At 50.7% G+C, this 27146-nt stretch overlaps 1 protein-coding gene across 1 annotated transcript in view; it reads left to right on the top strand.

The window, feature by feature from the left end:
- The first annotated feature begins 495 nt into the window (after positions 1–495).
- Positions 496–27146, top strand: part of LOC146829941 (collagen alpha-1(XII) chain-like) — a 95204-nt gene continuing 68553 nt past the window's right edge. Inside the window, exon 1 of the mRNA XM_085604202.1 lies at positions 496–566. Within this exon, the coding sequence (XP_085460328.1) occupies positions 521–566 (46 nt within the window). The 5' untranslated portion in view covers positions 496–520. The remainder of the gene's footprint in view (positions 567–27146) is intronic.

Below are 27146 nucleotides of genomic sequence, written 5' to 3'. Positions count from 1 at the left end.
TCTGGTCCAGGGAGGACCTTGCTTGGCAGTTCCGGTTGGACTGTTCCCATGAGGCACAGGGTCCAGACTGATTTGCATATGGCCAGGTCTAAACTGGGGTTGCATGGTGAGCAAAAGAATGATGGATTTAATCCAGATCTCTTGACTGGGGTGAATGTTTAGATTTGTTCTGCATTCCGTCCATCAACTGTGTGTCTTTTGTTTCTCTTTTTCCCAGCACCTTCCCATGCACAAATATCACTTTTTTCTTTCTCTCTCTCTCTCTCTCTGCCTCTCTTTGTCTCTCTGTCTCTCTCCCTCTATCTCTCTCTCTCTCTCTCTCTCAGCTCTACATCGAACACAAACTGCAGCAGTAACAAAGTTGTATCTGATCATTAGAACCTCCCCGCCTCCTCTACTGTGTGCAGCATGAAGAGCTGCATCAGCACTTTCTAGGCCATTTCCTGTGTCTGTATTAGATAAAAACACATTTCTTCACACTCTTCTCTTCACAGAGTCCAGTGGATTTGTTGAGGATCAAATGGCTTCAACCAGTGCTCCGAGGAGGGATCAACCTGCACCCACAGGTAATTCTGATCCAGTCTGTCAAGGCCGTCCTTCGAGAAGGTATTGTGATACAGTATGATGGGGTCAGCTTTCAGGTAGAGGTGGTTATCATACCGTCTGGCAGGGAATACTTCCTACAGAGGTAATCCTTACACAGCATGACACAATAAAGCTGCACCTAGAGGGTCACACTTGCCACAGCGGTAATCCATACAGAGTATGACAGAGTCACCCTGCACATAGAGGGCCTCACTTCCTACAAAGGTAATCCTTACACAGTATGACACATTAAAGCTGACCTAGAGGGTCACACTTGCCACGCGGTAATTGTTACACAGCATGACGCAGTCACGCTGCACCTAGTGAGTCACACTGCCTACAGCTGTAATCTTTACACAGTATGACAGAGCCAGGCTGCACCTAGAGGGTCACACTACTTCCAACAGCGGTAATCCATACAGAGTATGACAGAGTCACCCTGCACATATAGAGCCTCACTTCCTACAGCGGTAATCTTTACACAGTATGACAGAGCCAGGCTGCACCTAGAGGGTAACACTTCCAACAGCGGTAATCCATACAGAGTATGACAGAGTCACCCTGCACATATAGAGCCTCGCTTCCTACAGCGGTAATCCTTACACAGTATGACACAGCCACGCAGCACCTAGAGGTTCACATTTTCCACAGCGGTAATCGTTACACAGTATGATACAGGCACACTGTACCTAGAGGGTCACACTTCCAACAGCGGTAATCCATACAGAGTATGACAGAGTCACCCTGCACATATAGAGCCTCGCTTCCTACAGCGGTAATCCGTACAGAGTATGACACAGCCACGCAGCACCTAGAGGGCCACACTTCCAACATCGGTAATCCGTATAGAGTATGACACAGGCACGCTGCACCTAGAGGGTCACACTTCCAACAGCGGTAATCCGTACAGAGTATGACACAGGCACGCTGTACCTAGAGGGTCACACTACCAACAGCAGCAATCCATTCAGAGTATGACAGAGTCACCCTGCACATTAAGGGCCTCACTTCCTACAACGGTAATCCTTACACAGTATGACACAGTAACGCTGCACCTAGAGGGTCACACTTCCTACAGCCGTAATCCATACAGAGTATGACAGAGTCACCCTGCACATAGAGGGCCACACTTCCTACAGCGGTAATCCTTGCACAGTATGACACAGTAACGCTGCACTTAGAGGGTCACACTTCCTACAACGATTATCCTTGCACAGTATGACACAACCAGGCTGCACATAGAGGTCCACACATCCTACAGTGGTAATCCTTACACAGTAAAACACAGTCAGGCTTCACCTAGAGGGCCACACTTCCAACAGCTGTAATCCATACAGATTATGACAGAGTCACCCTGCACATAGAGGGCCACACTTCCTACAGCAGTAATCCTTACACAGTATGACACAGCCACGCTGCACCTAGAGGGCCACACTTCCTATGCCGGTAATCCTTACACAGTATGACACAGTAATGTTGCACCTAGAGGGTCACACTTCCTACAGCGGTAATCCTTACACAGTATGACACAGCCAAGCAGCACCTAGAGGGCCACACTTCCAACGTCGGTAATCCGTATAGAGTATGACACAGGCACGCTGCACCTAGAGGGTCACACTTCCAACTTAAAAAAAAAATTAGCATTTGGTCTGGCAGGGGCACACTTTCACCGGCGGTAGTCCTTACACAGTATGAGAGAGTCACGCTGCACTTAGGGGTATTGAGCCTACTGTCTGGCAGGGTCACAATTCTTATGGTAGCTATCCTTACACAGACGGGCAGATTTACAAGTTCTGGCGGATCTCTGCAAATCAGCAGGGATGCGCCAGAAAAAAAGGGCGACACGCAATTCCCTCCCTGCGCCACCATGAATGCATCACATTTACAATGCTGCGCACCGTGGCGCAAGGATAGGGCGATGCGTGTCGCACCCTGTGGTGCAAGGGCGGCGCATTGCTGGAGTCTTGTCACAAGCGCAACGCAGCACCAGCAATGCTCAGGGGCGCCCTATGCCTAACATGCTGCGTCACTCCTTACGCCTGCTTCAAGCAGGCGCAGGGTTTTGACGTAGCATGGACGTAAAAGTGACTCCGTAAAATCTTGTCGATTTCACTGCGTCACCTTTACGGGGCATTCCTGCACCGGAAAGCCCACCCTTTGCTGGAACGCCCACTTGAAATCTAACGCAGGTTTCATGTGGCACAGGGATTTACAATGTGACGCATCTCCCTAGATGCATCACGTTGTAAATAAGGTGCAACGTGGCGCATGGTTTACGCTGCCGCTGTGTCACAGAAGTGACACAACGGCGGCGTAAATGTGGTGCATGGGGCTTGTAAATCTGCCCCAGAATGAGAAAGTCAGGCAGCACGAGGGGGAAATATTGGTACTAGACACGGCTGGTGCAAGTAAGACCAGTGGGGAGGGGGGTCACTGACAACAGAATAGGGAAAATCAAATTAAAAAATAAATAAAACCACTTACCTTGCGCTCGCCGCATCGCCGAACCAACGAAGGCACCGTTGCAGGGATGATTGTTTTTGTGCAGAAAGGGACATCTTCCTGCACAAAAACAATCATGAGAGGCTTTGAACACTTTGTATGTATGCTGTAGAATGCAGCAAAAATCCAAAAGGGAAAAACAAGGGGAAATAAAGGTATTTCTTCTTATTGCGACTCCCTTACAGCTCCCCTGGGGAGGCCCAGGCTTTTAACGCATTCCCAGGTTCATGAAATCTCAGTATCAAAATCTCATAAATGTGGGAAGGTGTCAAATACCATGGAACTTAGATTGCTGCTTTTTTATAGGTTCTTTTGCTGGGTGGGAATCGGGCATTGGGGTTTTTATAGACAACATGGACAATTGGACATTTGATTTTTGGGACTTTTCATTTTGGACATTGGTTGGGGTTCGGGAGAGGGGTGGGTCAGGTGATGGCTGCATGACGATGCAGGTTGGGTTTCCGAAGAGAATGGAGATGCCATGGTTGTGGTGGTCGTAGTAAACACTGGCAGTAGCATTTACAAAAAAGGAAAATGAGACAGTCAGTCGCCTGAGAGAGACTCTGAGAGGAGTAGTAGAGCGAAGTAAATAAAACATAATGGTGGAGGGGGATAGCCTAGTACAACAAGTTACTATGTGGTTTGGCTCGTTATGTAAATATGTATTATATATATATAGCAGTCTGCATTGAAGAATGAGTGGATATATAAATACCTGGATGGAGGATTTAGTAGCAGTGTGATTGACTGTTTACTTGACTAATTTATAGTGTCTGACTAAATATATTGGATAGTGACTAAACTGTGTGAATATCTGTATCACTTTGTCAGTTGTTGTGTAAACTGCTGCACCAGTTGGTTACTAGCTACGTGAAAGTCTATATTAGTTATTGATAGTTAACTGAGTATTTGTATGGAAGAGTGAATGTGTGTGTGGTTCGGTGAGGGTGTGTGACTGCCCAAAGATATGTGAATAGTTGATTCAGTAGGTATATGAGGTTAAGACTGGATGTTATAATAGTTGTTTGGGTGAGTGAATATCTTAATGGGTGTGGTGATGAGTAAATATATCTTTCAATGGTACATGTCCAACAAACTAGAACAATAAAAAGCAGTGTATGTGACAGTCGTATATAAATAAGTATACATAAGACTCAGTGATTGTATGAGTGACTGTATGGATAACTGTATACTTGTAATAGTGATTTTATAACACACTAAGTATGAGTTACTATCTATATGAATAAATGAAGTGGTGTTTGTATAAGTGTGTAGCTGACTAAACGTAAGTATGATCCATTGTTAGCATAAGTGAGTAGGATGATTGCATAAGTGAATAGGATGTGTGCTGGTGTTTAATGTCGATATAGGTGTATAAGTATATTTGATAGTGTTCTATTGATCATTGACAGCATGTATGAGTGAATCTATAGGTAAGTGATTAGATGTGTGTGTATTCCAAAGCGTTTGACACCAAACACAACATGTTTTGATGCAGCCATTCAAAGTTAGGATTTACCGCGAGGTTATAATGCACTTAAGTGTATATGGTAGTAAGTCCCCTTGAATCCTAAGGGTCCCTGGGGGCCAACTAGCTCACCAGGTACCTCCAGTAAGCGCCACAGAGCTGCGTTTACAACACTCTGCAACGCAGCACCGTGGCGCTTACTGGATTGAAGAGGAATTAATTCACCAACTTAAGACGCGCCACAGGGTGTGTTTCAGCCCATGCACCAGACACTGCTGCCTACCGTGCCTCTGCATTCTTCAGACTGCGGGCAGCACTGAGTCAAGGTATTTGAGCTGAAATTGGATTCAATCAAGAGCCTCGACCCCTTTTCGCCCTTCGGCTCAGAAAAACTGAAAGACTGTTCAAAGGCTAAACCTCCCTTGGCGCCAAAGATAGTGTTGGTGCTCAGACCACCCTCTTTAGAGGTCTCTGATGCCTCCTAGAGGCCAATCCTGGAAAAGCTTCAGGAGGAACGGGATGAGAGAGAGATTTTCATCCACCTCTGTAAGGGTAAAATGTATTTGAAGTAATCTAACACTGCAGAGCCCCGGACCCAGAAGAGGAGACTAGCTGTCAAGGATGCCCCTAGGCGAAACATTTCCCCGGAACCTAAACCACAGTTTAAAAATCCTAAAGACTGCCGCCACTAGTCCTCCCCTCTACATTCCCCCTCCACCTAATATGGCTCCACCCCCACCTCCTCTAGACCCTACACAGAGGACTTGATGATCCTTTTCAGACACTGGGGGCCTCTGTCTATATGCTCCACCAGAAGACTCCAAAACCTCATTCTATCCACATCCCACAGAGGACCCATGGGAAGATTGATGTAGATTGCCCGTCCGAGCCACACTTAGAGCCCGTCATGGCTTCTTCCAGACGACACAGCATCTTACCATGTGTTTATCCCAATGGGAGCATTATGTCATAAGATGGACATGCACTATTTCCTTGTTGAAACCCTCTTTAGATCACAACACTAAATACATTAACTGCATACGTTAAAGGATATGGTTAAGTCTAATGCTGACACTGTTAAGGAACCTGTTAAAACCAGGGGGATTACTGTGAGTGGAGATAAGGTTTGAACCTTCTACTTCAGACCCTCATGATGGCGGACGACATGTTCCACCATCCCTGGTAATGCATACTGCATATAAACATTCTGCTGCCTGAGCAATAGGTGATGCCCCACCACCTGACAACGATAGTAAGAGGATGGATGCTTCAGGCAAGAGGGAGGCAGAAGGAGCAGCCACCCACTGGCGTATTGCTTATTCTGTCGCCTCCACTCACAGTGTGATTGAGCACAGTGGTAGGAAATGGAGTGCATATTACAGCACATCCCTGAGCAGTTTAGGATGGGGGAAATTGTGCAAAATCCTCTCCTTTGCCATCATAAGATATGCCCTGGATGCGGCGTCCTCAGCAGCTAGAGGAGTAATCACCTACATTTTCCACCTTAGTCTCTCATGGCTACGCGTCTCGGGCTTAATGCCAGCGGTACAGTAACCCTTTATCAATTTACCTTTTGATGGCAAACATCTCTTCAGCCTTCAGGTAGATGACATGGTAGGATTCTTTTTAAAGACACAAATAGCAAAATCTATAGGTGCACTTCAGAAGCCATTTATTAGGGGCTCTTTTCATAGACTGCGCTATAGACTGGAAGCATGAACCACTTCTCCTGAGCAGCTCCAGTCATGTCAAAGGCTGCAGCAGTCCTACCACCAACAGGGAGGCAGGGGTTACACACAAGTGTCCTATCAGGGTAATAATTACAACAGGGCTGAGGTAGAGGTATTCCCACCAAGGGAGCCTCCACCTCAAAACACTGGTCTCATGTCTCTAGCATTGGGGGGCAGAGAGGTGAAAGGAGATTGCAGGATTATCTTGCTGGTTGGGAGGAAATCACCTCATACCATTTGGTTCTAGGGATTATATACAGGGTATTGCTTAGAGCTTCTCTCAGCCCTACCAAACATTCCTCCCTGTTCACACACCCAAAGCTCAGAATACTTCTGTCTTCCCAAGATGAAGTACACTCACTTCTCCTCAAAGTGGCTATAGAGTCAGTACCTTAAAATGTGTGGGGGTGTGGGGAGTAAACTTCCTATTCTCAATATTCACAAAAAAGGTTGGCTCTCAAACCAATCCTCGGCCTCAGGCCCTCAACAAATACATCCTCTGAACATTTTTATGTCAGTGTTATTCCACTGCTACTTCAACGCGACTTAATGACCTCTCTAGATCTGAAGGCAAACTCCTTCCACATACCTATTCATACTGCCCACCGGCGCTACCTCCCCTTCACAGTAAGTGGTCAAAACAACCAATTCAAGCCTCTTCCTTCGGGGTAACCACAGCCCAAGGGTGTTCACACAATGTCTAGCAGCCATAGCCTCCCACCTCAGAGATGGGGACATGCATGTCTTTCCCTATCTAGATGATTGTCTGATCAAGAGTATGGGCAGACCACAGTGTACACACTCAAGTTGCTTTCTCCCCGTTTCATAGCTTGGGATCTGCAATAAATGCCTCCAAGTCTCACCATCAGCCATGCTAGGGTCAATCCTCAATGCCATCACCGTCAGGGCATCCACCAAAGAGTGCTAGCCTTTCAGCATAACTGCTTTTTCTTTCAAAATCGTTGACTTCCAGTAAGAATAGTGATGCTCCTCTTAGGACGATGGCTTCCTGTATTGCCGTAGTTCCCCAAGCCAAATTGCACATGCATCCATTGCGGGTATGCCTCTGAGCACAAAGGCTCACCTACAGAATCTAGTGTTGATAAGGACAGGATTAATTGCTCTCTGCAGTGGTGATACAGCAAAAGTCTGTTGCAGGGCAGGCCCTTCATGGAACCCATTCTTCAAGTGACCAACCACATGGACGCATCTCTTGTTGGCTGAGGGGCTCATCTCAACAACATGGTAATTTGGGGTCTATGGTCTCCCCCGCAACTGACGTTCTAAATCAACTTTGTGGAGCTTCTTGCAAATCACCTGGTCCTCAAAACATTTCTTCAGAACATTAAGAGCAAAGTAGTACTTAGAAAAACCGACAATATTAACTATATGTACTACCTGCAGAACCTGGGTGGATCTCGCTCACCACACCTTTTAGCACTGCTGCAAAATATTTGGCATTGGCGATTCACCGTCACATTCACCTCCTTGCAGGGTACTTGCCATGAGTGGGCAATGACATGGTGGACTTGGTCTGTAGGATGCATCAACACACTCAACAAACTGGGAGCGCCACCCTCGAGTCTACTACTTACCAACTTTGAGGGTTTCTACAAATAGATCTATTCGCCTCTCATGAAAAAATAAAATGCCAAAACTTTGCCCCTTCCACAGTCCATCGACAATGCACAGTGGATAAAATGGTCAGGGATATCTGCCTATGCTTTTCCTCCTCTCTCACTTCTACCATAATGGATACAGATACTATGGTAAACATCCCCCCTCCCCCGGTGGCTCATACATGGGCCTAACAACCATGGCTCGCAGCTCTACTTGAGATGTCTCTTACTTTTCATGAAAAGCTCCCCAACAGACAGTCTTTCTCACTCAAAAGCAGGGTAAACGCGGGCAGCCAGGCAATTCAATTTAGCACCTGAGGCCTTCGAGTTCGGTTATTTAAGTCCACCACAAGAATGCAGGGACATCCACAAAGAAATCTGCAGGCTCACTACTAGGGTCTGTTGTGCTGTGAAGTGAAATACATTATTCTACTACTGCAATTCTAAAAATGATGACCCCCTTAAACAGGAGGTCCAGGGCCTTGTCTTCTATTTGTTTTACTTTCAACAATCAGTGGCTATTGCAGCATCTGAGCTATATAGACTACATTTTTCACTTATTAGAATTCCTGTCATTAAATCCTTCATGGAAGAGTTTAAACTGGTTATTCCCCCCAGGGTTCACCCGGCCCTCTCTGGAATCTCAATGTAGTCCTCACAAGGCTTGCTAGTCTGCCGTTCAAGCCCCTGCGCTCCTGCTCTTCGCAGTTGCCCTCTTGGAAGGTGGCTTTCCTCATATCTATTACCTCACTCAGATGCATGAGTGAATAATGGCCCCATTTTACAAGGGCCCTTCAGAGAGGTTCATGCAGATACGGTTGTCCTAAGAACCAGTCATAAGTTCCTTCCTAAGATGGTCTCTCTCTTCCATCTCAATCAAACAGTTGTGCTACCAGTCTTTTTACCTCCGCTAGATTCAGCAGCGGAGCGAGCTCCTATCGTCTTGGATGTAAAGCGAGCTTTAATGTACGACATTTACCTTTTCATAAAACTCTGTAGCTTCTCGTCTCTGTTGCTAAACCTTGTAAAGGTGAACTGATTTTATAAGCTGGCTTTGCTAAATGGATTGTTAAGTGTATTAAAAAATGCTACCATAAAGCAAAAAGAGTGCTCTCTACACCCTGTAGACCACACTGGACTAGGAAGAAGGGGGCAGCCATGGGCTTTTTATGCACGGTTCCCATAGCTCACATCTGTAAAGCATCTTCATGGTCACACACCTCTTTATAGAGCATTACTGTGTTGATAGTCTGGTGTCAACAGGATAAAGTTGGTTCTACAGTCTAAAGGAAAGGACTTTATTCCAGACATCTGCATCATCCAATGGCCACCGTTTTGGGAGTACTGCTTTACAGTCTATGTAGAGCATGTGCATCTACAGCCACTAAAAATGGAAAATGCCACTTACCCTGTAAGTATCTATTTGTAACTGTAGATTCACATGCACCCACTTCCTCCCTGGAGTCAGTGTCCTGTTACAGATCTCTGAATTATTAATACTTTCTTTCACATACACAATTCGCATGGTCACAATGTTCTCGTGACTTACCACTCCATACTTATGCTCAACTGCTGTGTGAAAAAAACAGTCTAACAATACAGTTGTGCCCATGCAGAGAGGAAGGCTGAGGATGGCATGTTACATATATTGTATTCATCTTTGTTTGTTGCTAGACTTATGTGCTACTCTTTAATTTCAGTGAAAACAGACCCCAAAAGGGTGGGTGGGATCTGCGTGACAAATCACACCTCTCCTATCTATGTCATTGTCCTGGCGACTGACGGGTACTATGCCATGGTAAGAGCTTTGTGCCCAGTATCCTTGGTATTCAGGATAAGCATTTCAGACCACTCTTGTTACCTTAGACTGAAGTCATTCAGGCCGAGAACTCAAACAGGATGAATGAACGGAACCACGCATGCCATTACTATGCATGCCATTACCATGCATGCCATTACCACGCATGCCATTACTATGCATGCCATTACCACGCATGCCATTACTATGCATGCCATTACCATGCATGCCATTACCACGCATGCCATTACCACGCATGCCATTACCACGCATGCCATTACCATGCATGCCATTACCACGCATGCCATTACTATGCATGCCATTACTATGCATGCCATTACTATGCATGCCATTGCCACGCATGCTATTACCACGCATGCCATTACTATGCATGCCATTACCACGCATGCCATTACTATGCATGCCAGTTCTATGCATGCCACTCCCATGCATGCCATTACTATGAATGCCATTACTATGCATGCCATTACCACGCATGCCATTACTATGAATGCCATTACTATGCATGCCATTACCATGCATGCCATTACCATGCATGCCATTACTATGCATGCCATTACTATGCATGCCATTATCATGCATGCCATTACTATGCATGCCATTACCATGCATGCCATTACTATGCATGCCATTACCATGCATGCCATTACTATGCATGCCATTACTATGCATGCCATTACCATGCATGCCATTACTATGCATGCCATTACCATGCATGCCATTACTATGCATGCCATTACCATGCATGCCATTACCATGCATGCCATTACTATGAATGCCATTACTATGCATGCCATTACTATGCATGCCGTTACCATGCATGCCATTACTATGCATGCCATTACCATGCATGCCATTACCATGCATGCCATTACTATGAATGCCATTACTATGCATGCCATTACTATGCATGCCGTTACCATGCATGCCATTACTATGCATGACATTACTATGCATGCCATTACCATGCATGCCTTTCCAAGGCATGCTATCACCACGCACATTTTTACCACATGCATGCCTTTACAACGAAAATGTACGTATTTTACAGGTACGTATAAAACCTTTATATATATCTGTGTGTGTATGTGTGTGTGTGTATGTATACAACCCTAAACTCAACCAACCCCAAATATACCCTTGCCACCCAATACCCCTATCCACCATAAACCCAAAAAACGCCCTTGCCACCTAGATACTCTTACCCACCCTAAAAATACCCTTACCACCCAAGTACCCCTAGCCACCCTAAACCCTAGAAATAGCCTTGCCACCCAAATACCCTAAACCCTAAAAAAACCTTACCACCCAAATACCCTTCCCACCCTAAACTCTAAAGATTTAAAAGCACCTGCTGCAGCGTTCCTCGCATCCAGCAATTTCCGTACAACAATAAAAATGTCAAGATAACTCCAGGGATTATTGTTCTTCGTGGAGTGAGATTGGAGGGTTGTCTAATGTGAGTTTTGACTCATCATAAAGTAGCGCAGAGGGTTAATGTGCCTGCTGCAAAGAACATGTCCCATGCAGATCACGAAGTATATATAATGTAACAAGGTCAGTGCTTGTGTCAGAGAGATCCTTGTGTTACTTGCAGTGTATATGTTGAAATCCTAATATAGAAAAGTGAGCTAATACCTGTCATCAAAGAGCCGCATGCAAACTGCAAGGTAGAGATTAGAGCGGTACGATTTCCCCCCAAAGTCTTTTATTGTTAATTTTTTTTTAAAAGGGTACATTTTGGCAAAAAAACACCAATTCTTAATATCAAGTATAAACCCAACCATGGTGGTATGTTTTTAAATTCTGAGGTGGTGCTTCTCCAGACCAAGTACTTTTAATCTATGCTATCTATCAGTATGGATGGCATGTGTCTCCTACACCTTGTAGTCCTCTGGCTCATGTAACATTCCCATACTCTGATTTACACACCTATGATTGACTGTCTCTGTATTTGTGTTTGAGGTAAAGTGCTCTGACACCCTACACTGGTATGAGTGGCGCTATAAACCTTATTAAATGCATCCGAGCGGGAGAGTGCTGATGGAGACTTGAGAGGCAAGGGTGATAGTGAGGGAATCCGTGGCAGAGGTGGTCCTTCAGGGGCGCCAACAAACAGGATGGCACAAGGCGCCACCAGTGCTAAAGCCGGCCCTGCTCTCAGGGGTAGACTGGGTGGAGCAGTCCAAGGCTTCTTGGGGAGGAGGTAAGTGGACTCAAAAAGTATCAAGCAACCCAAATAAATGATTTCCTAGTCAAATTCTTGCTTTTATGTAAAAGGATGATGTATCTATAAACACAACGTACAATGCAACACACTATAAAAAATATACACACTCTTCTTAGGGTAGGCGTGCTGCAGTTACCTGGGTCAGCTTCAAGTTCAACTTCCCCTTCTAAGGATGGTGGTTATTCCCCATTCATGTGTGGCAATATCCACGCTCAGCCTCCATAGGAGTCTTAAAAGTTCTACAATGGCTTCGGCAGAAATGAACAGGTCCACGCGCTGGAGTACGTAAGTCAAAGCCATTTCTTTCAGGGTCTGATGGTCCAGTTGTCAGTCGTGCCCACTATAGCAGGGGCAACAAGTCTGGAAGCTGCTCTTGAAGCATCAAACTTCCACAGTGCTCCTCCGGTCCTGCAGTGAGTCTTTTTCTCCATTGGGAGGCAGGTCTTGGTGCTCCCAGACTCAGGCGCTGCCAGACTCAGGCATATCAAATATTGCTCCAACTCAGCTGTCACTGTGCAGTTCCAGCCACAGGATGTCCTAGAGCAACAACCCCCGTCCTGGACCACACTACCCGTCCTGGACATACAAGGAGTCATCACAGCACATACAGCTCAATGACCCTCTTCCTGGATCACACCACCTGTCCTGGAATACAGGGGGTCATCACAGGACATACATGTCAATGACCCTCATCCTGGACCACACCACCCGTCCTGGAATACAGGGGATCATCACAGCACATACAGGTCAACGACCCTCTTCCTGGACCACACCACCCGTCCTGGAATACAAAGGGTCATCGCAGCACATGCAAGGCAACAACCCCCTTCCTGGACCACACCACCCGTCGTGGAATACAGGGGGTCATCACAGCACATACAGGGCCATGACCCTTAGACTTCTGCTCGATCCCCCCCTGGCATAGGGAGATCACTGGCAGCACAGATGAGGCGATGGCCCTCTTTGGGTCACTGCGTTGCGAAGGGCAGCACCCCTCTCATCTCAATGTGGGACCAGAGCGACAACCCTTACTCTTTGCAGCAGTCACCTCCTGGCATCAGGGGGGTTGCGCAGTGCACACCGGCAATGGCCTGATTGGTGTGGCGGTCCTGTCTTCTCTTGACAGAGCAGACTCTCACGTCTCACACTCTGCTCCTGGGATCATGTGGGTAGGGCCCTCACTGGACCTGGCTTCCTCCAGGCAGTCTCCTTCTCCTCACAAGGCCCACTGGTCTTAGATAAGGCAGAACCTGGTGCTCCAGGCATGTGTTTATCTGTCTCAAGGGTGATGTTTCCTCCCCATCATGGGAGACTAGAAGACCCTTAGTCCACAGTCCTGGTCACAACAGTCAGAACTTGTGCTGATATCCTCCACACTGGTGTAAAGCTTCAGTTTGAAAATTTGGGAATCTCAAGTCCTCCTTTTTCTAATTCATTTCCAGGCTGCAATGTGATGTAGGGGCATATTTACTAACCTTTCATGCAGTGCAGGGCAGCAAGCCTCTATATCTACAATAATGTAGAGCATTTCTTCTCTCTCCTTGCGCTGCACCCTATGTGCTGCCTAGCGCCAATAGGGGGACCCGTGCACCATAGTGCAAGGGTGCCTGCATTACAGGCAGGATTGTTTTTGTACAGAAAGGGATACGTTCCTGCGAGAAAAAAAATCCTTAGAAGCATTTTTCTCCATCTGTTTGTGTTACAGAATGTACTGGGCAAGGTGTAGCATTTTGAAGAATTCCTAATGCACTAAGGGCCAGATGTACGACGTCCAAAATAGCACCTCACAAATTGAGAGTCTTTTGCAACTCTCAAATTGCGAGGCCTTATTTTGGATGTACAACAGTGTGTAACACACTGTTAGCGATTCCAATGGGGTCGCAAATTCAGAGGCTCATGAATATTAATGAGCGTCTCTCAATTTGCGACCCGATTGGGAATGGCAGGCCCTCCCAGGTATGGTGGCCTGCTGGGTTCAGCAGACCACCATGTCTTGGACTGCTTTAAAATAAAGCAGTTTTTTTTCAATGCAGCCCATTTTCGTTAAAGGAAAAAGGGATGCTTTTATTTATTTATTTTAAATGAAACATTTTCGTTTCATTTTTTAAGGGCAGGCATGTGGTCCCTGGGACCACTGCCTGCCCTCAAAAAATATTTTGCCCTGTGTTTGCAAACGGGAAGGTGTCCCCTGGGGGCCTCTCCCTTTTGCGACCCGATTACCATCCTTTTGAAGAATTGTGGTCGCAAAAGATATGTATATGAATTGCGCTCGCAATTAGGAAGGCAACGCCCCTTCTTTATAGCGACTCTCAATTCCAAAATAGCGAGTTGCAAATAAATTGCGACTCGCTATTTTGTTATGGGACATACCCCTATTGTTTTTTTAGTGTGCAAACGAGTTCGCAAACACGTTTTCACATGTAAAAACCGTCATACATCTGTCCCTAAGTTTAGTAAAACTGGGAATGCATCAAAATTCATGAGTGGATGCATGGGAATGCCCAAGCTCCACCCATGAAGCGCCTCCACGCTTGAAATGTGACATAATGCAGCACAAGCCGCTGTGTTGCGTTACATTCTTTTACAAAGTAGTGCAAGGCAGAGCAAACCACCCATTGAGCGGCTTTATAAATATTACTGAAGACTTTGCGTTGTTCTTGCATCACCTTGCAGCACGAGGGCAATGCGAAGGCTTGATAAACATGGGCCTCGGTGCCTCTGGTATCTTGTTCTTGCGTCACCTTGCAGCACAAGGGTGATGCGAAGGCTTGATAAATATGGGCCTCGGTGTCTCTGGTGTCTTGTTCTTGCGTCAACTCGCAGCACAAGGGTGAGGCGAAGGCTTAATAAATATGGGCCTCGGTGTCTCTGGTGTCTTGTTCTTGCATCACCTTGCAGCACAAGAGTGATGCGAAGTCTTGATAAATAGTTCACTCCTCTATTGAGAACTTTTATGCCTTTACAGCTCTTTCTACGAGGCAGCCTTGCAGGGGAAGGAAGGGGGTTGATTGCTTGTTAGACAAGTAAGTAGAATAAAATGATTCAAAGCTGATGAAGCAGACTCTCTGGAGCCAGGTCAGAGGAAGGCGGCTGCATGCGTGATCAATGCAGACAGCTCTGTGCACCCTTTGAAGGTTGGTGCCCTGGGCGTGGGCCCAGCTCACGCATGCCAAATGCCGGTCCTGTCAGTCATGATCCCCGGAGTCTATTGCATGTTTAAAGAGTGTGGATGGTAATCCTCTCGTACCTGAAGCCCCATCAAGCCTGCTGTTTAAGACCTCATTAACCTATTGGTTATTAATGGAGATACTTTTGACTCTTCATTTAGTGCTGTGATACACGTCCCATTGGTTGGCGACACATTATTGCCCTGATAAAGGAAGTGTTGGAAGGCGAACCCCGAGGAGTCGGCGAGACCACCAAGGGGGGCCCTCCCACTGTATGAAGTAGCCGAGCGCTGCCGAGAAGTCTCCTGAGAGATCCTTCTCCTATCACGTACTAGCACAGTAACACCACCACACAGGACTCAAGAAGGTTGTCTCAAGACAAGCAATGCTTTATCATCAATAAGAAGGTTACGAGGTCAATATTTACACGATGGGATCGAGGGATCCACCAAAAGTCTCAATGTCTCTTTGGAAGGGTAGGGGTAGCGGGACAGTCTTTGGCAGGGATGCAGTACGAGGGTACCTGGGGCCCAGTTCTTCTCCTCAAGCTGGAGGACCTCCGGATCTCGGAGGGGTCGAGCCGCGACGGCGTCAGCAGGGCTCAGGCGTACAGTTCAGGGAGAGCCGCGATTCAATCAGCAGGGCTCTCAAGGTGGTTTCTGCTCAGCTCGAGCCGCGACGTCGTCAGCAGGGCTCCGAGGAAGGTTTCAGCGAGGGTGGGCCGCGACAGCGTCAGCAAGGCTCCGATATTCCAGGTGGTTCAAAGTGTTCACAAGAGGGAGCCGCGACGCAGTCAGCAGGGCTCGTGATGGTTCCGACAAGAGTTCTTCTCCGTAGGGTCAGCCGCGATTCAATCAGCAGGGCTCTCGACTCCGGGATTCAACTGCCGATCTGTGGCGGGGTCACCCCAGATATAGGACTGGAGCCCTTTGATGTCCGGACCCAGGCGCCCGGGGGGGGCGGAGAGGCCGGGTGGAGGTGGCCAGACGCCCAGCAGGAGAGGCGCCAGGCCCAAGAGATTTGCAGGCCGATCACACCTAGGGATGGGAGGACAGTTGGGGGTCCCATCGATACTGTCCTCCACCGGGGGCGATGAATGGTCCCCGCGGCACCCCCTGGCCAGTTCGTGGTGCCTCAATGTCGGGGCTTCGCTGGGGTCGAGGCCGGGTTGAGCGGGGTCGCGCTGGCTGGTGCATAGTGTGACGTGGATGCCAACAAGATGGCGGAGCCACGAGGAGTATGCGACCGCGTGCAGCTCCGGGTGAAGGGCCTTGGTGCAGTTCAGACGGGTGGCCCGTGAAGGCCGGGGCGGGGAACGGGCACAATCCATAGGGCTAGGGACCACGCCACGAGGCCGGGTCCAACAGGCGTCCCCCCCAGCCGAAGGCATGGAGAGTCACCCATCTCCTTGGGGATTCTCCTCGTCAAGGCGGAAGAAGCGGGACAGGCCGTCGGCGTTGGCGTGGTCATTGCCGGGCCGGTGCTCGACGTCAAAGTCCATTCCTTGTAGCGAGATGGACCACCGCAGCAGCTTGGGGTTCTCGCCCCGCATTTGCATTAACCACCGCAAGGGCCGGTGGTCGGTCTGGACCCGGAAGTGGGTACCAAAGAGGTAGGGCCGGAGCTTCTTGAGGGCCCACACTACAGCGAAGGCCTCACGCTCAATGGTGCTCCAGCGTTGCTCTCGGGGCAGTAGCCGTCGGCTGATGAAGGCCACTGGTCGGTCGAGCCCCTTTTCATCGGCTTGGGATAGGACAGCCCCGATCCCATACTCGGAGGCGTCCGTCTGTACCACGAACTCTTTCTGGTAGTCCGGGGCTTGCAGCACCGGAGCAGTGCACATGGCTGACTTTAAGGTGTCAAAGGCTGTTTGGCAGTGGGGTGTCCAGTGCACCTTCTTGGGCTGCTTTTTGGACGTTAACTCTGTGAGGGGGCCAACAATGCTCCCATAGTCCCGGATAAACCGCCGGTAGTATCCGGTGAGGCCCAGGAAGGCCCGGACAGCGGTCTGGGTAGTGGGGGGTTCCCAGGTCTGGATGGCATCTATCTTCGCTTGGAGGGGGGCCACCTGCCCGCTCCCCACTTGATGGCCCAGGTAGGTCACGGATCCGTGGCCGACTTGGCATTTGCTGGCCTTGATTGTGAGCCCGGCCCGCTGGAGGGCGGCCAGGACGGCTTTCAGGTGAAGGAGGTGCTCGGCCCAGTGGTTGCTGTACACGGCAATGTCATCTAGGTAGGCCGCGCTGAAGGCCTCAAGCCCGGCCAAAACCTTGTTCACCAGTCTCTGGAAGGTGGCCGGGGCGTTCTTCATTCCGAAGGGCATCACCCGAAAGTGGTAATGGCCATCCGGGGTCGAAAAGGCGGATCTTTCTTGGGCGCCGGGGGTGAGCTGGATTTGCCAGTACCCGGCGGTGAGGTCCAGCGTGCTCAAGTAGCGAGCGGCCCCCAGGCGGTCGATGAGTTCGTCGGCCCGGGGTATCGGGTGGGCGTCGGTCTTGGTTACAGCATTCAGGGCTCGGTAGTCCACGCAGAATCGCAACTCTGGGGGATGGCCGGGAGCTGCGGCCTTGGGCACCAGGACGACAGGGCTGGCCCACGGGCTGTCGGAGGGTTCGATGACCCCCAGGGCCAGCATCTTCGTTACTTCGGCCTGGATGCAGGCCCGCACTCGGACAGGCACCCGGTAGGCTCTGTGTCGCACGGGGGGGCTCTCCCCGGTGTCGACGTCGTGGACGCACCAGGGGGTCACCCCCGGGGTGAGGGAGAAGAGGGCTGCGTAGTCCCGCAGCAGTCGCTGGCAGTCATTGCGCTGTTCTGGAGTCAGGGAAGAGGCGAGTTGGACCCTTTCGATCGATCCATCCTGAATGCTGGACTGCAAGAGGTCGGGCAGGGGTTCGGAGTCGTCCTCGCCCTCCTCGTCGGTCGCCAGCAGCAGGCTCAGTTCGGTCCGGGCAAAGTGGGGCTTCATCCTGTTCGCATGTAAGACCCGGAGGGGGTTCCGGGGGGACTCTAGGTCGACCAGGTAGGTGACGGGACTTTTCTTCTCCACTACCTTGAAGGGCCCGGTCCACTTGTCCTGGAGGGCGCCGGGTTCGACCGGGGCCATGACCCATACTTTCTGTCCGGGCTCGAATTCTACGGTAGAGGAGTTCCGATCGTACCACCGCTTCATGTCCTCCTGGCTGGCCTCGAGGTTGGCTTCGGCCATGGCTCGGAACTTGCGGGTCTGGTTCCGGAGAGTCAGGAGGTATCGGTAGACGTCAGGAGGGGCGCCTTGGGGCTTCATCTCCCAACCCTCCTTGACCAGGCTGAGCGGTCCGCGGACCGGGTGTCCATACAATAGCTCGAACAGGCTGAACCCCAGGGACTTCTGCGGGACCTCCCGATAGGCAAACAGGAGGCACGGCAGCAGAACATCCCATCTCCGCCTGAGGGGCTCTTCCAGGCCCTGGATCATCCCTTTTAATGTTCGGTTGAACCGCTCAACCAGTCCGTTCCCCTGAGGGTGATAGGGGGTCGTGAACTTGTATGTGACCCCGCACTGCTGCCACAGGGACCGCATGTACCTGGAGATAAAGTTCGTGCCGCGGTCGCTCACCACTTCGCGGGGAAATCCCACTCGGGAGAAGATCCCCATCAAGGCCCGGCCTACCACAGGGGCCGTTATAGTTCTTAGCGGGACCGCCTCCGGGTACCTGGTGGCGTGGTCCACGAGGACCAGGATGAAGCGGTGGCCCAGGGCGGTTTGGGGGTCCAGGGGCCCCACAATATCGATTCCGACCCGTTCGAACGGGGTGCTGACGGCTGGAAAGGGCTGGAGGGGGGCCTTGACCCGACCCCCCGTCTTCCCGCTGGCTTGGCAGGTCTGGCAGGACCGGCAGTGGTTGTCCACGTCTTTCCGCATCCGGGGCCAGTAGAAGTGGGTCACCAGACGACTGTACGTTTTGTCTTGCCCCAAGTGTCCGGCGAGGGGCACATCATGTACCAGGTTGAGAAGGAACTCCCGGAAGCGGAGGGGGACCACCAACACGCGGCTGGCCCCGAGTTCTGCCACTTTCTGTTCGCTGTACAACAGGCCCTCGGCCCAGTAGACCCAGTGGGTGCCGGTCTGGTCACCGTTGGCCTGCGCGGTCGCCTGTTGTCGGACCCCTTCGAGAGAGGGACAGGACTGCTGTTCTTGCTGGAACTGCTCTCGGGTGGGGCCCCCTTCATGTCGCCATTGTGTCAGTTCTGGTAGGGCGCTCGGGGACGCCATCTCTTCGGGGGAGGATTTGCTGGGTCCAGGGTCGGTGTCCGCCTCCTCCTCGCTGCTGGTGGGAGGGGGTGTGAGCCCCTCGGCTGGGGCGGCCCCGGAGGTCGAGGATGAGCTGGAGGCCCGGGCGGTCATGGACCGGGTGATGGCGCAGGCCCAGTCAGCCAGTCCCAGCATTCGGAGGTGCTCCCGTCGCTCCACTTGAGCCCAGGGGGAACTCTCCAAGTCGTTCCCCAGGAGACAGTCGACAGGGGCGTCGTCGCGCACCGTCACTTTCAGCAGGCCCATCACCCCTCCCCACTCGAAGGGGACCAGGGCCATCTGGCACAGACTTTCACTGTTGTCGGCCGTCCGTACGGGGCACAGGACATCCGGTAGAATCTGTTCAGGGGTCACCAGGTGGCAGCGGACAGCGGTGATACTGGCGCCTGTGTCACGAAGGGCTTCGGCCCGTTGTCCATTGACCGTGACCTGCTGCCGGTACTTCTGGGTGTTGCTTGGGATGGGGGTGCAGGGTACCATTTCTCGGCTACCCAGGCAGACCAGGGACATGGCTGCCGGCTCCCACTCAGTGTTTCCTCGGTCGAGGGCCTCCTCTTCCTCTTCTCCTTCTCCCAGGGCGGCGGCCGCCAGCTGTCGGGGCGGGGGCCCGCCGGCCCCGTTTCTTCGGTTCAGGGGGCAGACCGGATCGCTGGCATAGTGTCCGGTCTGTTGGCAGCCGTAGCAGGTCACTGGTGGTCGTGGTCCGGGTCTGGCCGGGGGCGCCCCTCTTCGGGCTAGGCTCGGGGAGAGTTGTTGCTGTGGTGGCCCTCGAGGGGGGCTCCTGGGGGCCCCGGCGGGAGGGTCTCGGTTCCTGTTCGGCCCTCCCCCTCCACCGCGCTGGCGGGGGGGTCCGGTGGGGTTCCTCTGGTACTCCCCCATTGAGTTCTGGGGGACCCGGGAATTGACCCATCGATCGGCCTCGACGGCGAGTTTTCGTGGGTCGGTCATTTTGCTGTCGAGGAGGTGCTGTCTCAGTTCCACAAAGCAATTGTTGGAGAGGTGCTCCCACACGATGAGGTCGACCAACTGCCCGTAGGTAGTGACTTTGCTCCCTTTGATCCACCCTTCTAGGGCCCGACTGAAAAAGTCCACATATTCCACCCAGGTGGTGCCCGGGATTTTCTTGCAGTCTCTGAACCGCTGGCGGTACATTTCCGCGGTGAGCCCGTAGCGGGTGAGCAGGGCCTCCTTCATGTGATCGTAGGAGGTCATCACCTCCTCCGGCAGCTGGAGCAGCGTGTCTCGACCCTCACTCAGGAACCGCCCCCACAGGCCCGCGCCCCAGTCTTTTCGGGGCACCCGATGAGAGGTCATGGCCACCTCGTAGGCCTTGAACCATTGCTGGATGTCGTCATTCTTGTAATACTCCTTGACGACCTCTTTCGGGATATGTACCTTGGTCTCGGAAGGCGGTAGAGTGTCTCTAGTACTGGGGGTGTTGGTCCCTCCGTTCTTGGCCTTGATCTCGAGCTCCTTGAGACTGCGCTCGTGCTCAAGAGTCAGTTTCTTCTCCTCCAACTCCCGGTGTCGTCTCTTCTCCTCGATCTCCTCTTGAAGCCGTAGCTGTTCTAGGGCCAGTTTCTTTTCTGCCAGCTGGAGTTCGCCGTCCAGCCGCAGTCGTGCGAGCTCTAGCTCGTGGCTCCGGACCTTCTCCCGCTCTCGTATTTCGTCTTCGGAGAGGCCGGTTTCTAGGCTCTTTCTTCCTCCGGTTGCCGGAGTCAGTGCGGTTGCTGTGGTCTCAGTCAGGGGCAGGGGACCTTCTTCCTGGGAGGGGCCTGCCCCGGCCTCCCACCATGCCCTTAGAGCCTTCTGCATCTCCTCTTTGGTACCTAGGCCGGTGGTTGCAATGCCTTTGTCCTTGCAGAACTTCTTTAACTCTTTGTGCGTATATTCCTCCAGCCGTTCGGGCTGGAACTCCATTGTCGCGTTGTTTTCCTGGCTGCTCATGATGCTGTTCGTTTGGATGGGTAGCTAGTGGGTACTGGCTGGTACGTATTGCGTTCGGCTCGGATCCCGTCGCTGGCCACCAAATGTTGGAAGGCGAACCCCGAGGAGTCGGCGAGACCACCAAGGGGGGCCCTCCCACTGTATGAAGTAGCCGAGCGCTGCCGAGAAGTCTCCTGAGAGATCCTTCTCCTATCACGTACTAGCACAGTAACACCACCACACAGGACTCAAGGAGGTTGTCTCAAGACAAGCAATGCTTTATCATCAATAAGAAGGTTACGAGGTCAATATTTACACGATGGGATCGAGGGATCCACCAAAAGTCTCAATGTCTCTTTGGAAGGGTAGGGGTAGCGGGACAGTCTTTGGCAGGGATGCAGTACGAGGGTACCTGGGGCCCAGTTCTTCTCCTCAAGCTGGAGGACCTCCGGATCTCGGAGGGGTCGAGCCGCGACGGCGTCAGCAGGGCTCCGGCGTACAGTTCAGGGAGAGCCGCGATTCAATCAGCAGGGCTCTCAAGGTGGTTTCTGCTCAGCTCGAGCCGCGACGTCGTCAGCAGGGCTCCGAGGAAGGTTTCAGCGAGGGTGGGCCGCGACAGCGTCAGCAAGGCTCCGATGTTCCAGGTGGTTCAAAGTGTTCACAAGAGGGAGCCGCGACGCAGTCAGCAGGGCTCGTGATGGTTCCGACAAGAGTTCTTCTCCGTAGGGTCAGCCGCGATTCAATCAGCAGGGCTCTCGACTCCGGGATACAACTGCCGATGGCGGGGTCACCCCAGATATAGGACTGGAGCCCTTTGATGTCCGGACCCAGGCGCCCGGGGGGGGCGGAGAGGCCGGGTGGAGGTGGCCAGACGCCCAGCAGGAGAGGCGCCCGGCCCAAGAGATTTGCAGGCCGATCACACCTAGGGATGGGAGGACAGTTGGGGGTCCCATCGATACTGTCCTCCACCGGGGGCGATGAATGGTCCCCGCGGCACCCCCTGGCCAGTTCGTGGTGCCTCAATGTCGGGGCTTCGCTGGGGTCGAGGCCGGGTTGAGCGGGGTCGCACTGGCTGGTGCATAGTGTGACGTGGATGCCAACAAGATGGCGGAGCCACGAGGAGTATGCGACCGCGTGCAGCTCCAGGTGAAGGGCCTTGGTGCAGTTCAGACGGGTGGCCCGTGAAGGCCGGGGCGGGGAACGGGCACAATCCATAGGGCTAGGGACCACGCCACGAGGCCGGGTCCAACAGGAAGTGACGCTGGTCAAGAAGTCAGTGGATAACTAGAGTGGAGACAAGTGTATTTTACCTTCACTCGACACTTATTAAGTGTCACTCTCACCTATAGCCTCACCAACTCTGAAGCACTAAAAATTGTACATTTGAAAAACATCACTCTTCTATTCAATCCTGGTATTATCTCACCCCCTTTTTGAGAATCCCTCACACTGGCCTGAGCAATTGTTGTCTTTTTTCATCAAAGATATATTGGTCTTTTCTTTTTTAGCTTTGTGATATGCTTTTTTATTTGATCAACCTCAAAAGGTCTGTGTTACGGTACCTCTGAATAAAGTTCTAAGTAAGGAAAGCAAAAAATAAGAATATATCTTCTGAAACATTCAGGAGTCTCCAACTTGTTACCACATGCTAAATTAGCTTGGGTACTACTGGATATTCAGACTTAAGACTCAACCTCACATTAAATGTATTCTTTCTTTCAATATCATTGACTTGATCCTGCACAAAACAGAGGAACATTCAATCTAACTTGACTACTCCTACCTTCATATCCAAACTCAAGCACATCAGACATTGATCATGCAGTGAGACTTTAACGTCAATTTCCGTCAGCAAAGATTCCTCAGCCACTATGACAGACTCCCTGAATCCATATCCATCAGCAATGGATACACTATTTAAGGAATTGTTAGACATTCTATATCAAACCTTTTTGGTAAATAATGGAGTATCTGCAACAACCCTGCAAGTACAATCTTTAAGGGGAGAAGTTAACCAATTTCAATCGCACATGCAAATAATTGATGAGTGCCTCACTAAAGTGGGAACCGGTCTTGATAAAACTCCCAATCACAGTCAAGATATCTGGCATCTTTAACAAAAAACAATCGATCTAGAAGACTACAGTAGAAGGGACAATGTCAGTATTATTGGTCTTCCTGAACATTTGGAAAAAAAGACATCATGCAATTCTTAATTAACTTACTTCCCACAGTGATGAACATTACCTTCTCTCCTCATCATGAATTCCAACGTGCTCACCAAGTACGCTCAAGAAACTCTTCTCGTACTACTCAACCTCATCGCATCCTGGCCTGCTGTCTACAGCATCAATATGTACAACAAATTATCAGAGAAGCAAGGGAACATGGACCATACACCTATGACAAAGTGCAAATTATAATTACTGAAGGTTTTTCATCTCTTACTAACCTCAAGAAGAAATACTTCTCAGCACTCCATCTTAGACTGAAGAAAAGAGACATTAAATATGGACTCCTAGATATGGACTCCTGGAACCGGCAACCATGATTATAACTTATCAGGGAAAAACCAAGCAATATTTTGACCCTCACAAATTAGAATAATTTCCAAATGACCTAGATGACAATGAATCGGAAATGGAGCATAAGGCTTCTTCTTCATCACCTGGCACGTGACCCGAACAATACTTTTACCTCAGACTCAGATGATCGACCTCACTGACCTTGTTAGTGTGCATTGCTCCCCTCGCCACGCAGCTCCACCTGGTGGCTGTTTGCCCTCTGCACTCCATGTTCAGTTTTCGAGGCCCTCCTCCACCAGCAGGCTCCTGCATGCGCCTCATCACTGGTGGCTCAGTGGTGAGTCTGTCTCTTGTTTCTGTGCTGCTGTTTCAGTTCTGTTGTTTTCCTTCATAGCCCTGTTCTGTCTTTTAATTTGCTGTTTCTATTTTCTGTTTTCTTTTTCTGTTCTGTTCTGTTTTTACTCTCTGTTCTGTCTTATAGCCTTTTTTCTGTCTGTTATTTTTGCTCTGGTTCACTTTTATTCCCCTTTTCCTTCTCCGTGTGCCCCTTCCCTCCCTCGCCGCTGCTCAATCCCTGCGGCCCCGTCCCCCTCCAGCGCTGAATCCCGCCTCCCGCATCCTAGCTAACCAGCCCTCCCGCCTCCCCAACACTACTTAATGGTGGCTGCTGCACGACCATGCATCAGGTGTGCTGCCAGAGTGCCAAAGGCAAGCCCGTCTGTGCCTGGACCGCACCCAATGCCACCAACCCTGATCCTCACGCCTTCCACCACTATGATGCCAACACTATCAACGCACTCAGCACCGGACATTCCACCGCGTGCTACCTCACGTCACCGAAGGACACCCAAGACCCATTCTCCTGCCACAACTGCACCTTCTCTTGCGTCCACACACTAGACCCAGAGACCGCACTGCTCACAAAAACAGTACCTGACCACCTCAGCTGCATCCTACTCAACACGTGCTCCCTCAACAGACACGCAGTGGAGATTTAAGACCTGCTTGACTTCAACTCACCTAACATTGCCTTCATCACGGAAACCTGGATGAACCCCATCTCAGCCCTGAACATCTCAACTGCCATTCCTGATGGCTACAAAATCATCCAGAAGGACTGCGCCAACCACCCAGGAGGAAACACCGCCATCGTACACAAAAACACCCTCCGCCTCACAACTAGCTGCGATGACACTCACTTGACATGGAACACGCCCACTTTCAGATTCAGACCAACCCAAATGCCACCCTCCACGGCCCCCTCATCTACAATCCTTCCAGATCCCATCCCCCACTTCAGCCAAATCCATAGCCAACTTCATCGCTCACCACACTCTCACCTCAATGGACTACATCCTCCTCTGTGACCTCAATTTCCACCTGGACAACCTCGATAACCACAACACATCTTTCCTGCTAGAGAACCTCCCCACTTTCAGACTGAAACAACTGGTCTCCTAAACCAACTCAACAGGATACACGCTTGACCCCATCTTCACTGCAGCCAACAACATCTTCACCAGCCACACATCCAACTACACTGGACAGACCACCACTGCATCCACTTCTCCTTCAACAAACATACCGAACACCAATGCGCCGACCACTACCCAAGCAGAAACTGGAACAAGATCTCTGAAGACCAACTTGCAACCTCCCTCAGCAAAGCCCCACCGCCAACCATCATGAACACCAACGCCTCAGCATGCAACCTTCACCGTTGGATCTCCGACTGTGCCGACACTCTGGCTTCCCCTTAGAAAAACCCTCCATCAAGCAGCCCCCCTGGAAATGCAGTTGGTTCTCCCCCGCACTCCAAGAGTCCAAGGGCACCTACAGATGGCTTGTGAGGAAGGGGAGGGGCTGACCGGTGGCTGACTGGCTGAGGGTTGTTGGGCCAAGCTCAATTCCGCTTGGTGAGCACGCACGGGAACGGTGGGGAAGGTCAGCCAACCCAGGCCTCGGGGCTTAGTGTGGCCTGGCTTGATATCCCCCCGCTGGGTTGTTTCACTCGCTGGATGCAACGTGTGCAGCTCCGACCAAGTCCGCTCTGCGTTTCTCACCAGCTTCCCCTCCTGCGTCACTCCGTCAACTGGGACTCACACCACACACCAGAGTTGGCAGTTTCTGAATAGAGCTTGTGAAAGTGGTCATGCCAGACTTTCACTATCATATGGTTTGGGGGGTATTGGGCCCCTGCTGAGTTATCTTATACCGCCTTCTAGAGGCTGTAATTAGGGTGCTGTCTTTTGATTTAGTTGCCACTGCTAAATGTGAACGTTTGATTCTGCATTCCCTTGTATACCAAGTAGCTGGTCCCCCATTTAATTTACTGGAGCTTGAGTTGCTTCCGGGCACGGTAAAATAGGAACTTATTTGATTGAAAAGGGAGTGGAGTGAATCCACTTCAGCCATTCCTCCTGCTCTTTGAACAAGGGACTGTAATTCGAGCATGCCTACTGCCAGATCTTGCTTATTGCCCTTGATTTTGTCTTCATGTAGGGCAACCTTCCACCATTTCAGTCTGCGGCAATCGTTAGATGGGAAAACTTCCTTGGAAATACTCGGGGTTGGGTTCCGTTGGGGAGGCTGCCCCAAAGTGGCTTCATACTTAGGCAGAGTTCACTGTGGTCACTATTGGTAGTGACCCCCACAGTCATGTTGACCACACTTCTCCATAACCTCAGATCTAGGAGAATGTAGTCAATGCGAGATGGGCTGCTTATCCTCTTGAATGAGTTGGCACCTTGGCTGTCTGCTTGCGTTCTCCTGTTCGCAGCTCTTAGCCCATGTTCAAGGTTGAGGGTGTTTATCTGGAGCGCCAGCTGCTTCCATTTCTTTATTGGTGGGAGATCTAGGGGAGAAACAGCCTACTTCAGGCCATCTTCACATGTCCCCATAATGTCCTGTTTATCAAGTGGTTCGAATGTGGTCACCTGCTAATATTAATCTTGACTGTGGGGGGCTTTTGTCCAGTAGCTCCTCTAATTGTGTGAGGGTTGTGGAAGGTCTACCTCCTCTGGTCCCCCTCACATATATATTGAATAACTCAATGGATTTCCCCAGCGTGCCCTCAATGCGGATCCCCAGGATGTCAGGGCTACCAGTGGCAGGGGGGGTGATTTGGCCTCCCAATGCTATCTTAACACATATTATCAGTCCCCCTGCTGGGCATCCTATCCCCCTGGTGGTTGCTGGGGAGCAGGCATACCATGATTAGTAAAGAGGAGCAAGGCTCGAGGTCTCCTGGAAAATGCATATGTAGAAACCTTCCATAAAGT

Source organism: Triturus cristatus, chromosome 5_1 (assembly GCF_964204655.1).
Source record: "Triturus cristatus chromosome 5_1, aTriCri1.1, whole genome shotgun sequence".
In the NCBI taxonomy this organism is placed as follows: domain Eukaryota; kingdom Metazoa; phylum Chordata; class Amphibia; order Caudata; family Salamandridae; genus Triturus; species Triturus cristatus.
This window is presented reverse-complemented; position numbering and strand designations above follow the sequence as displayed.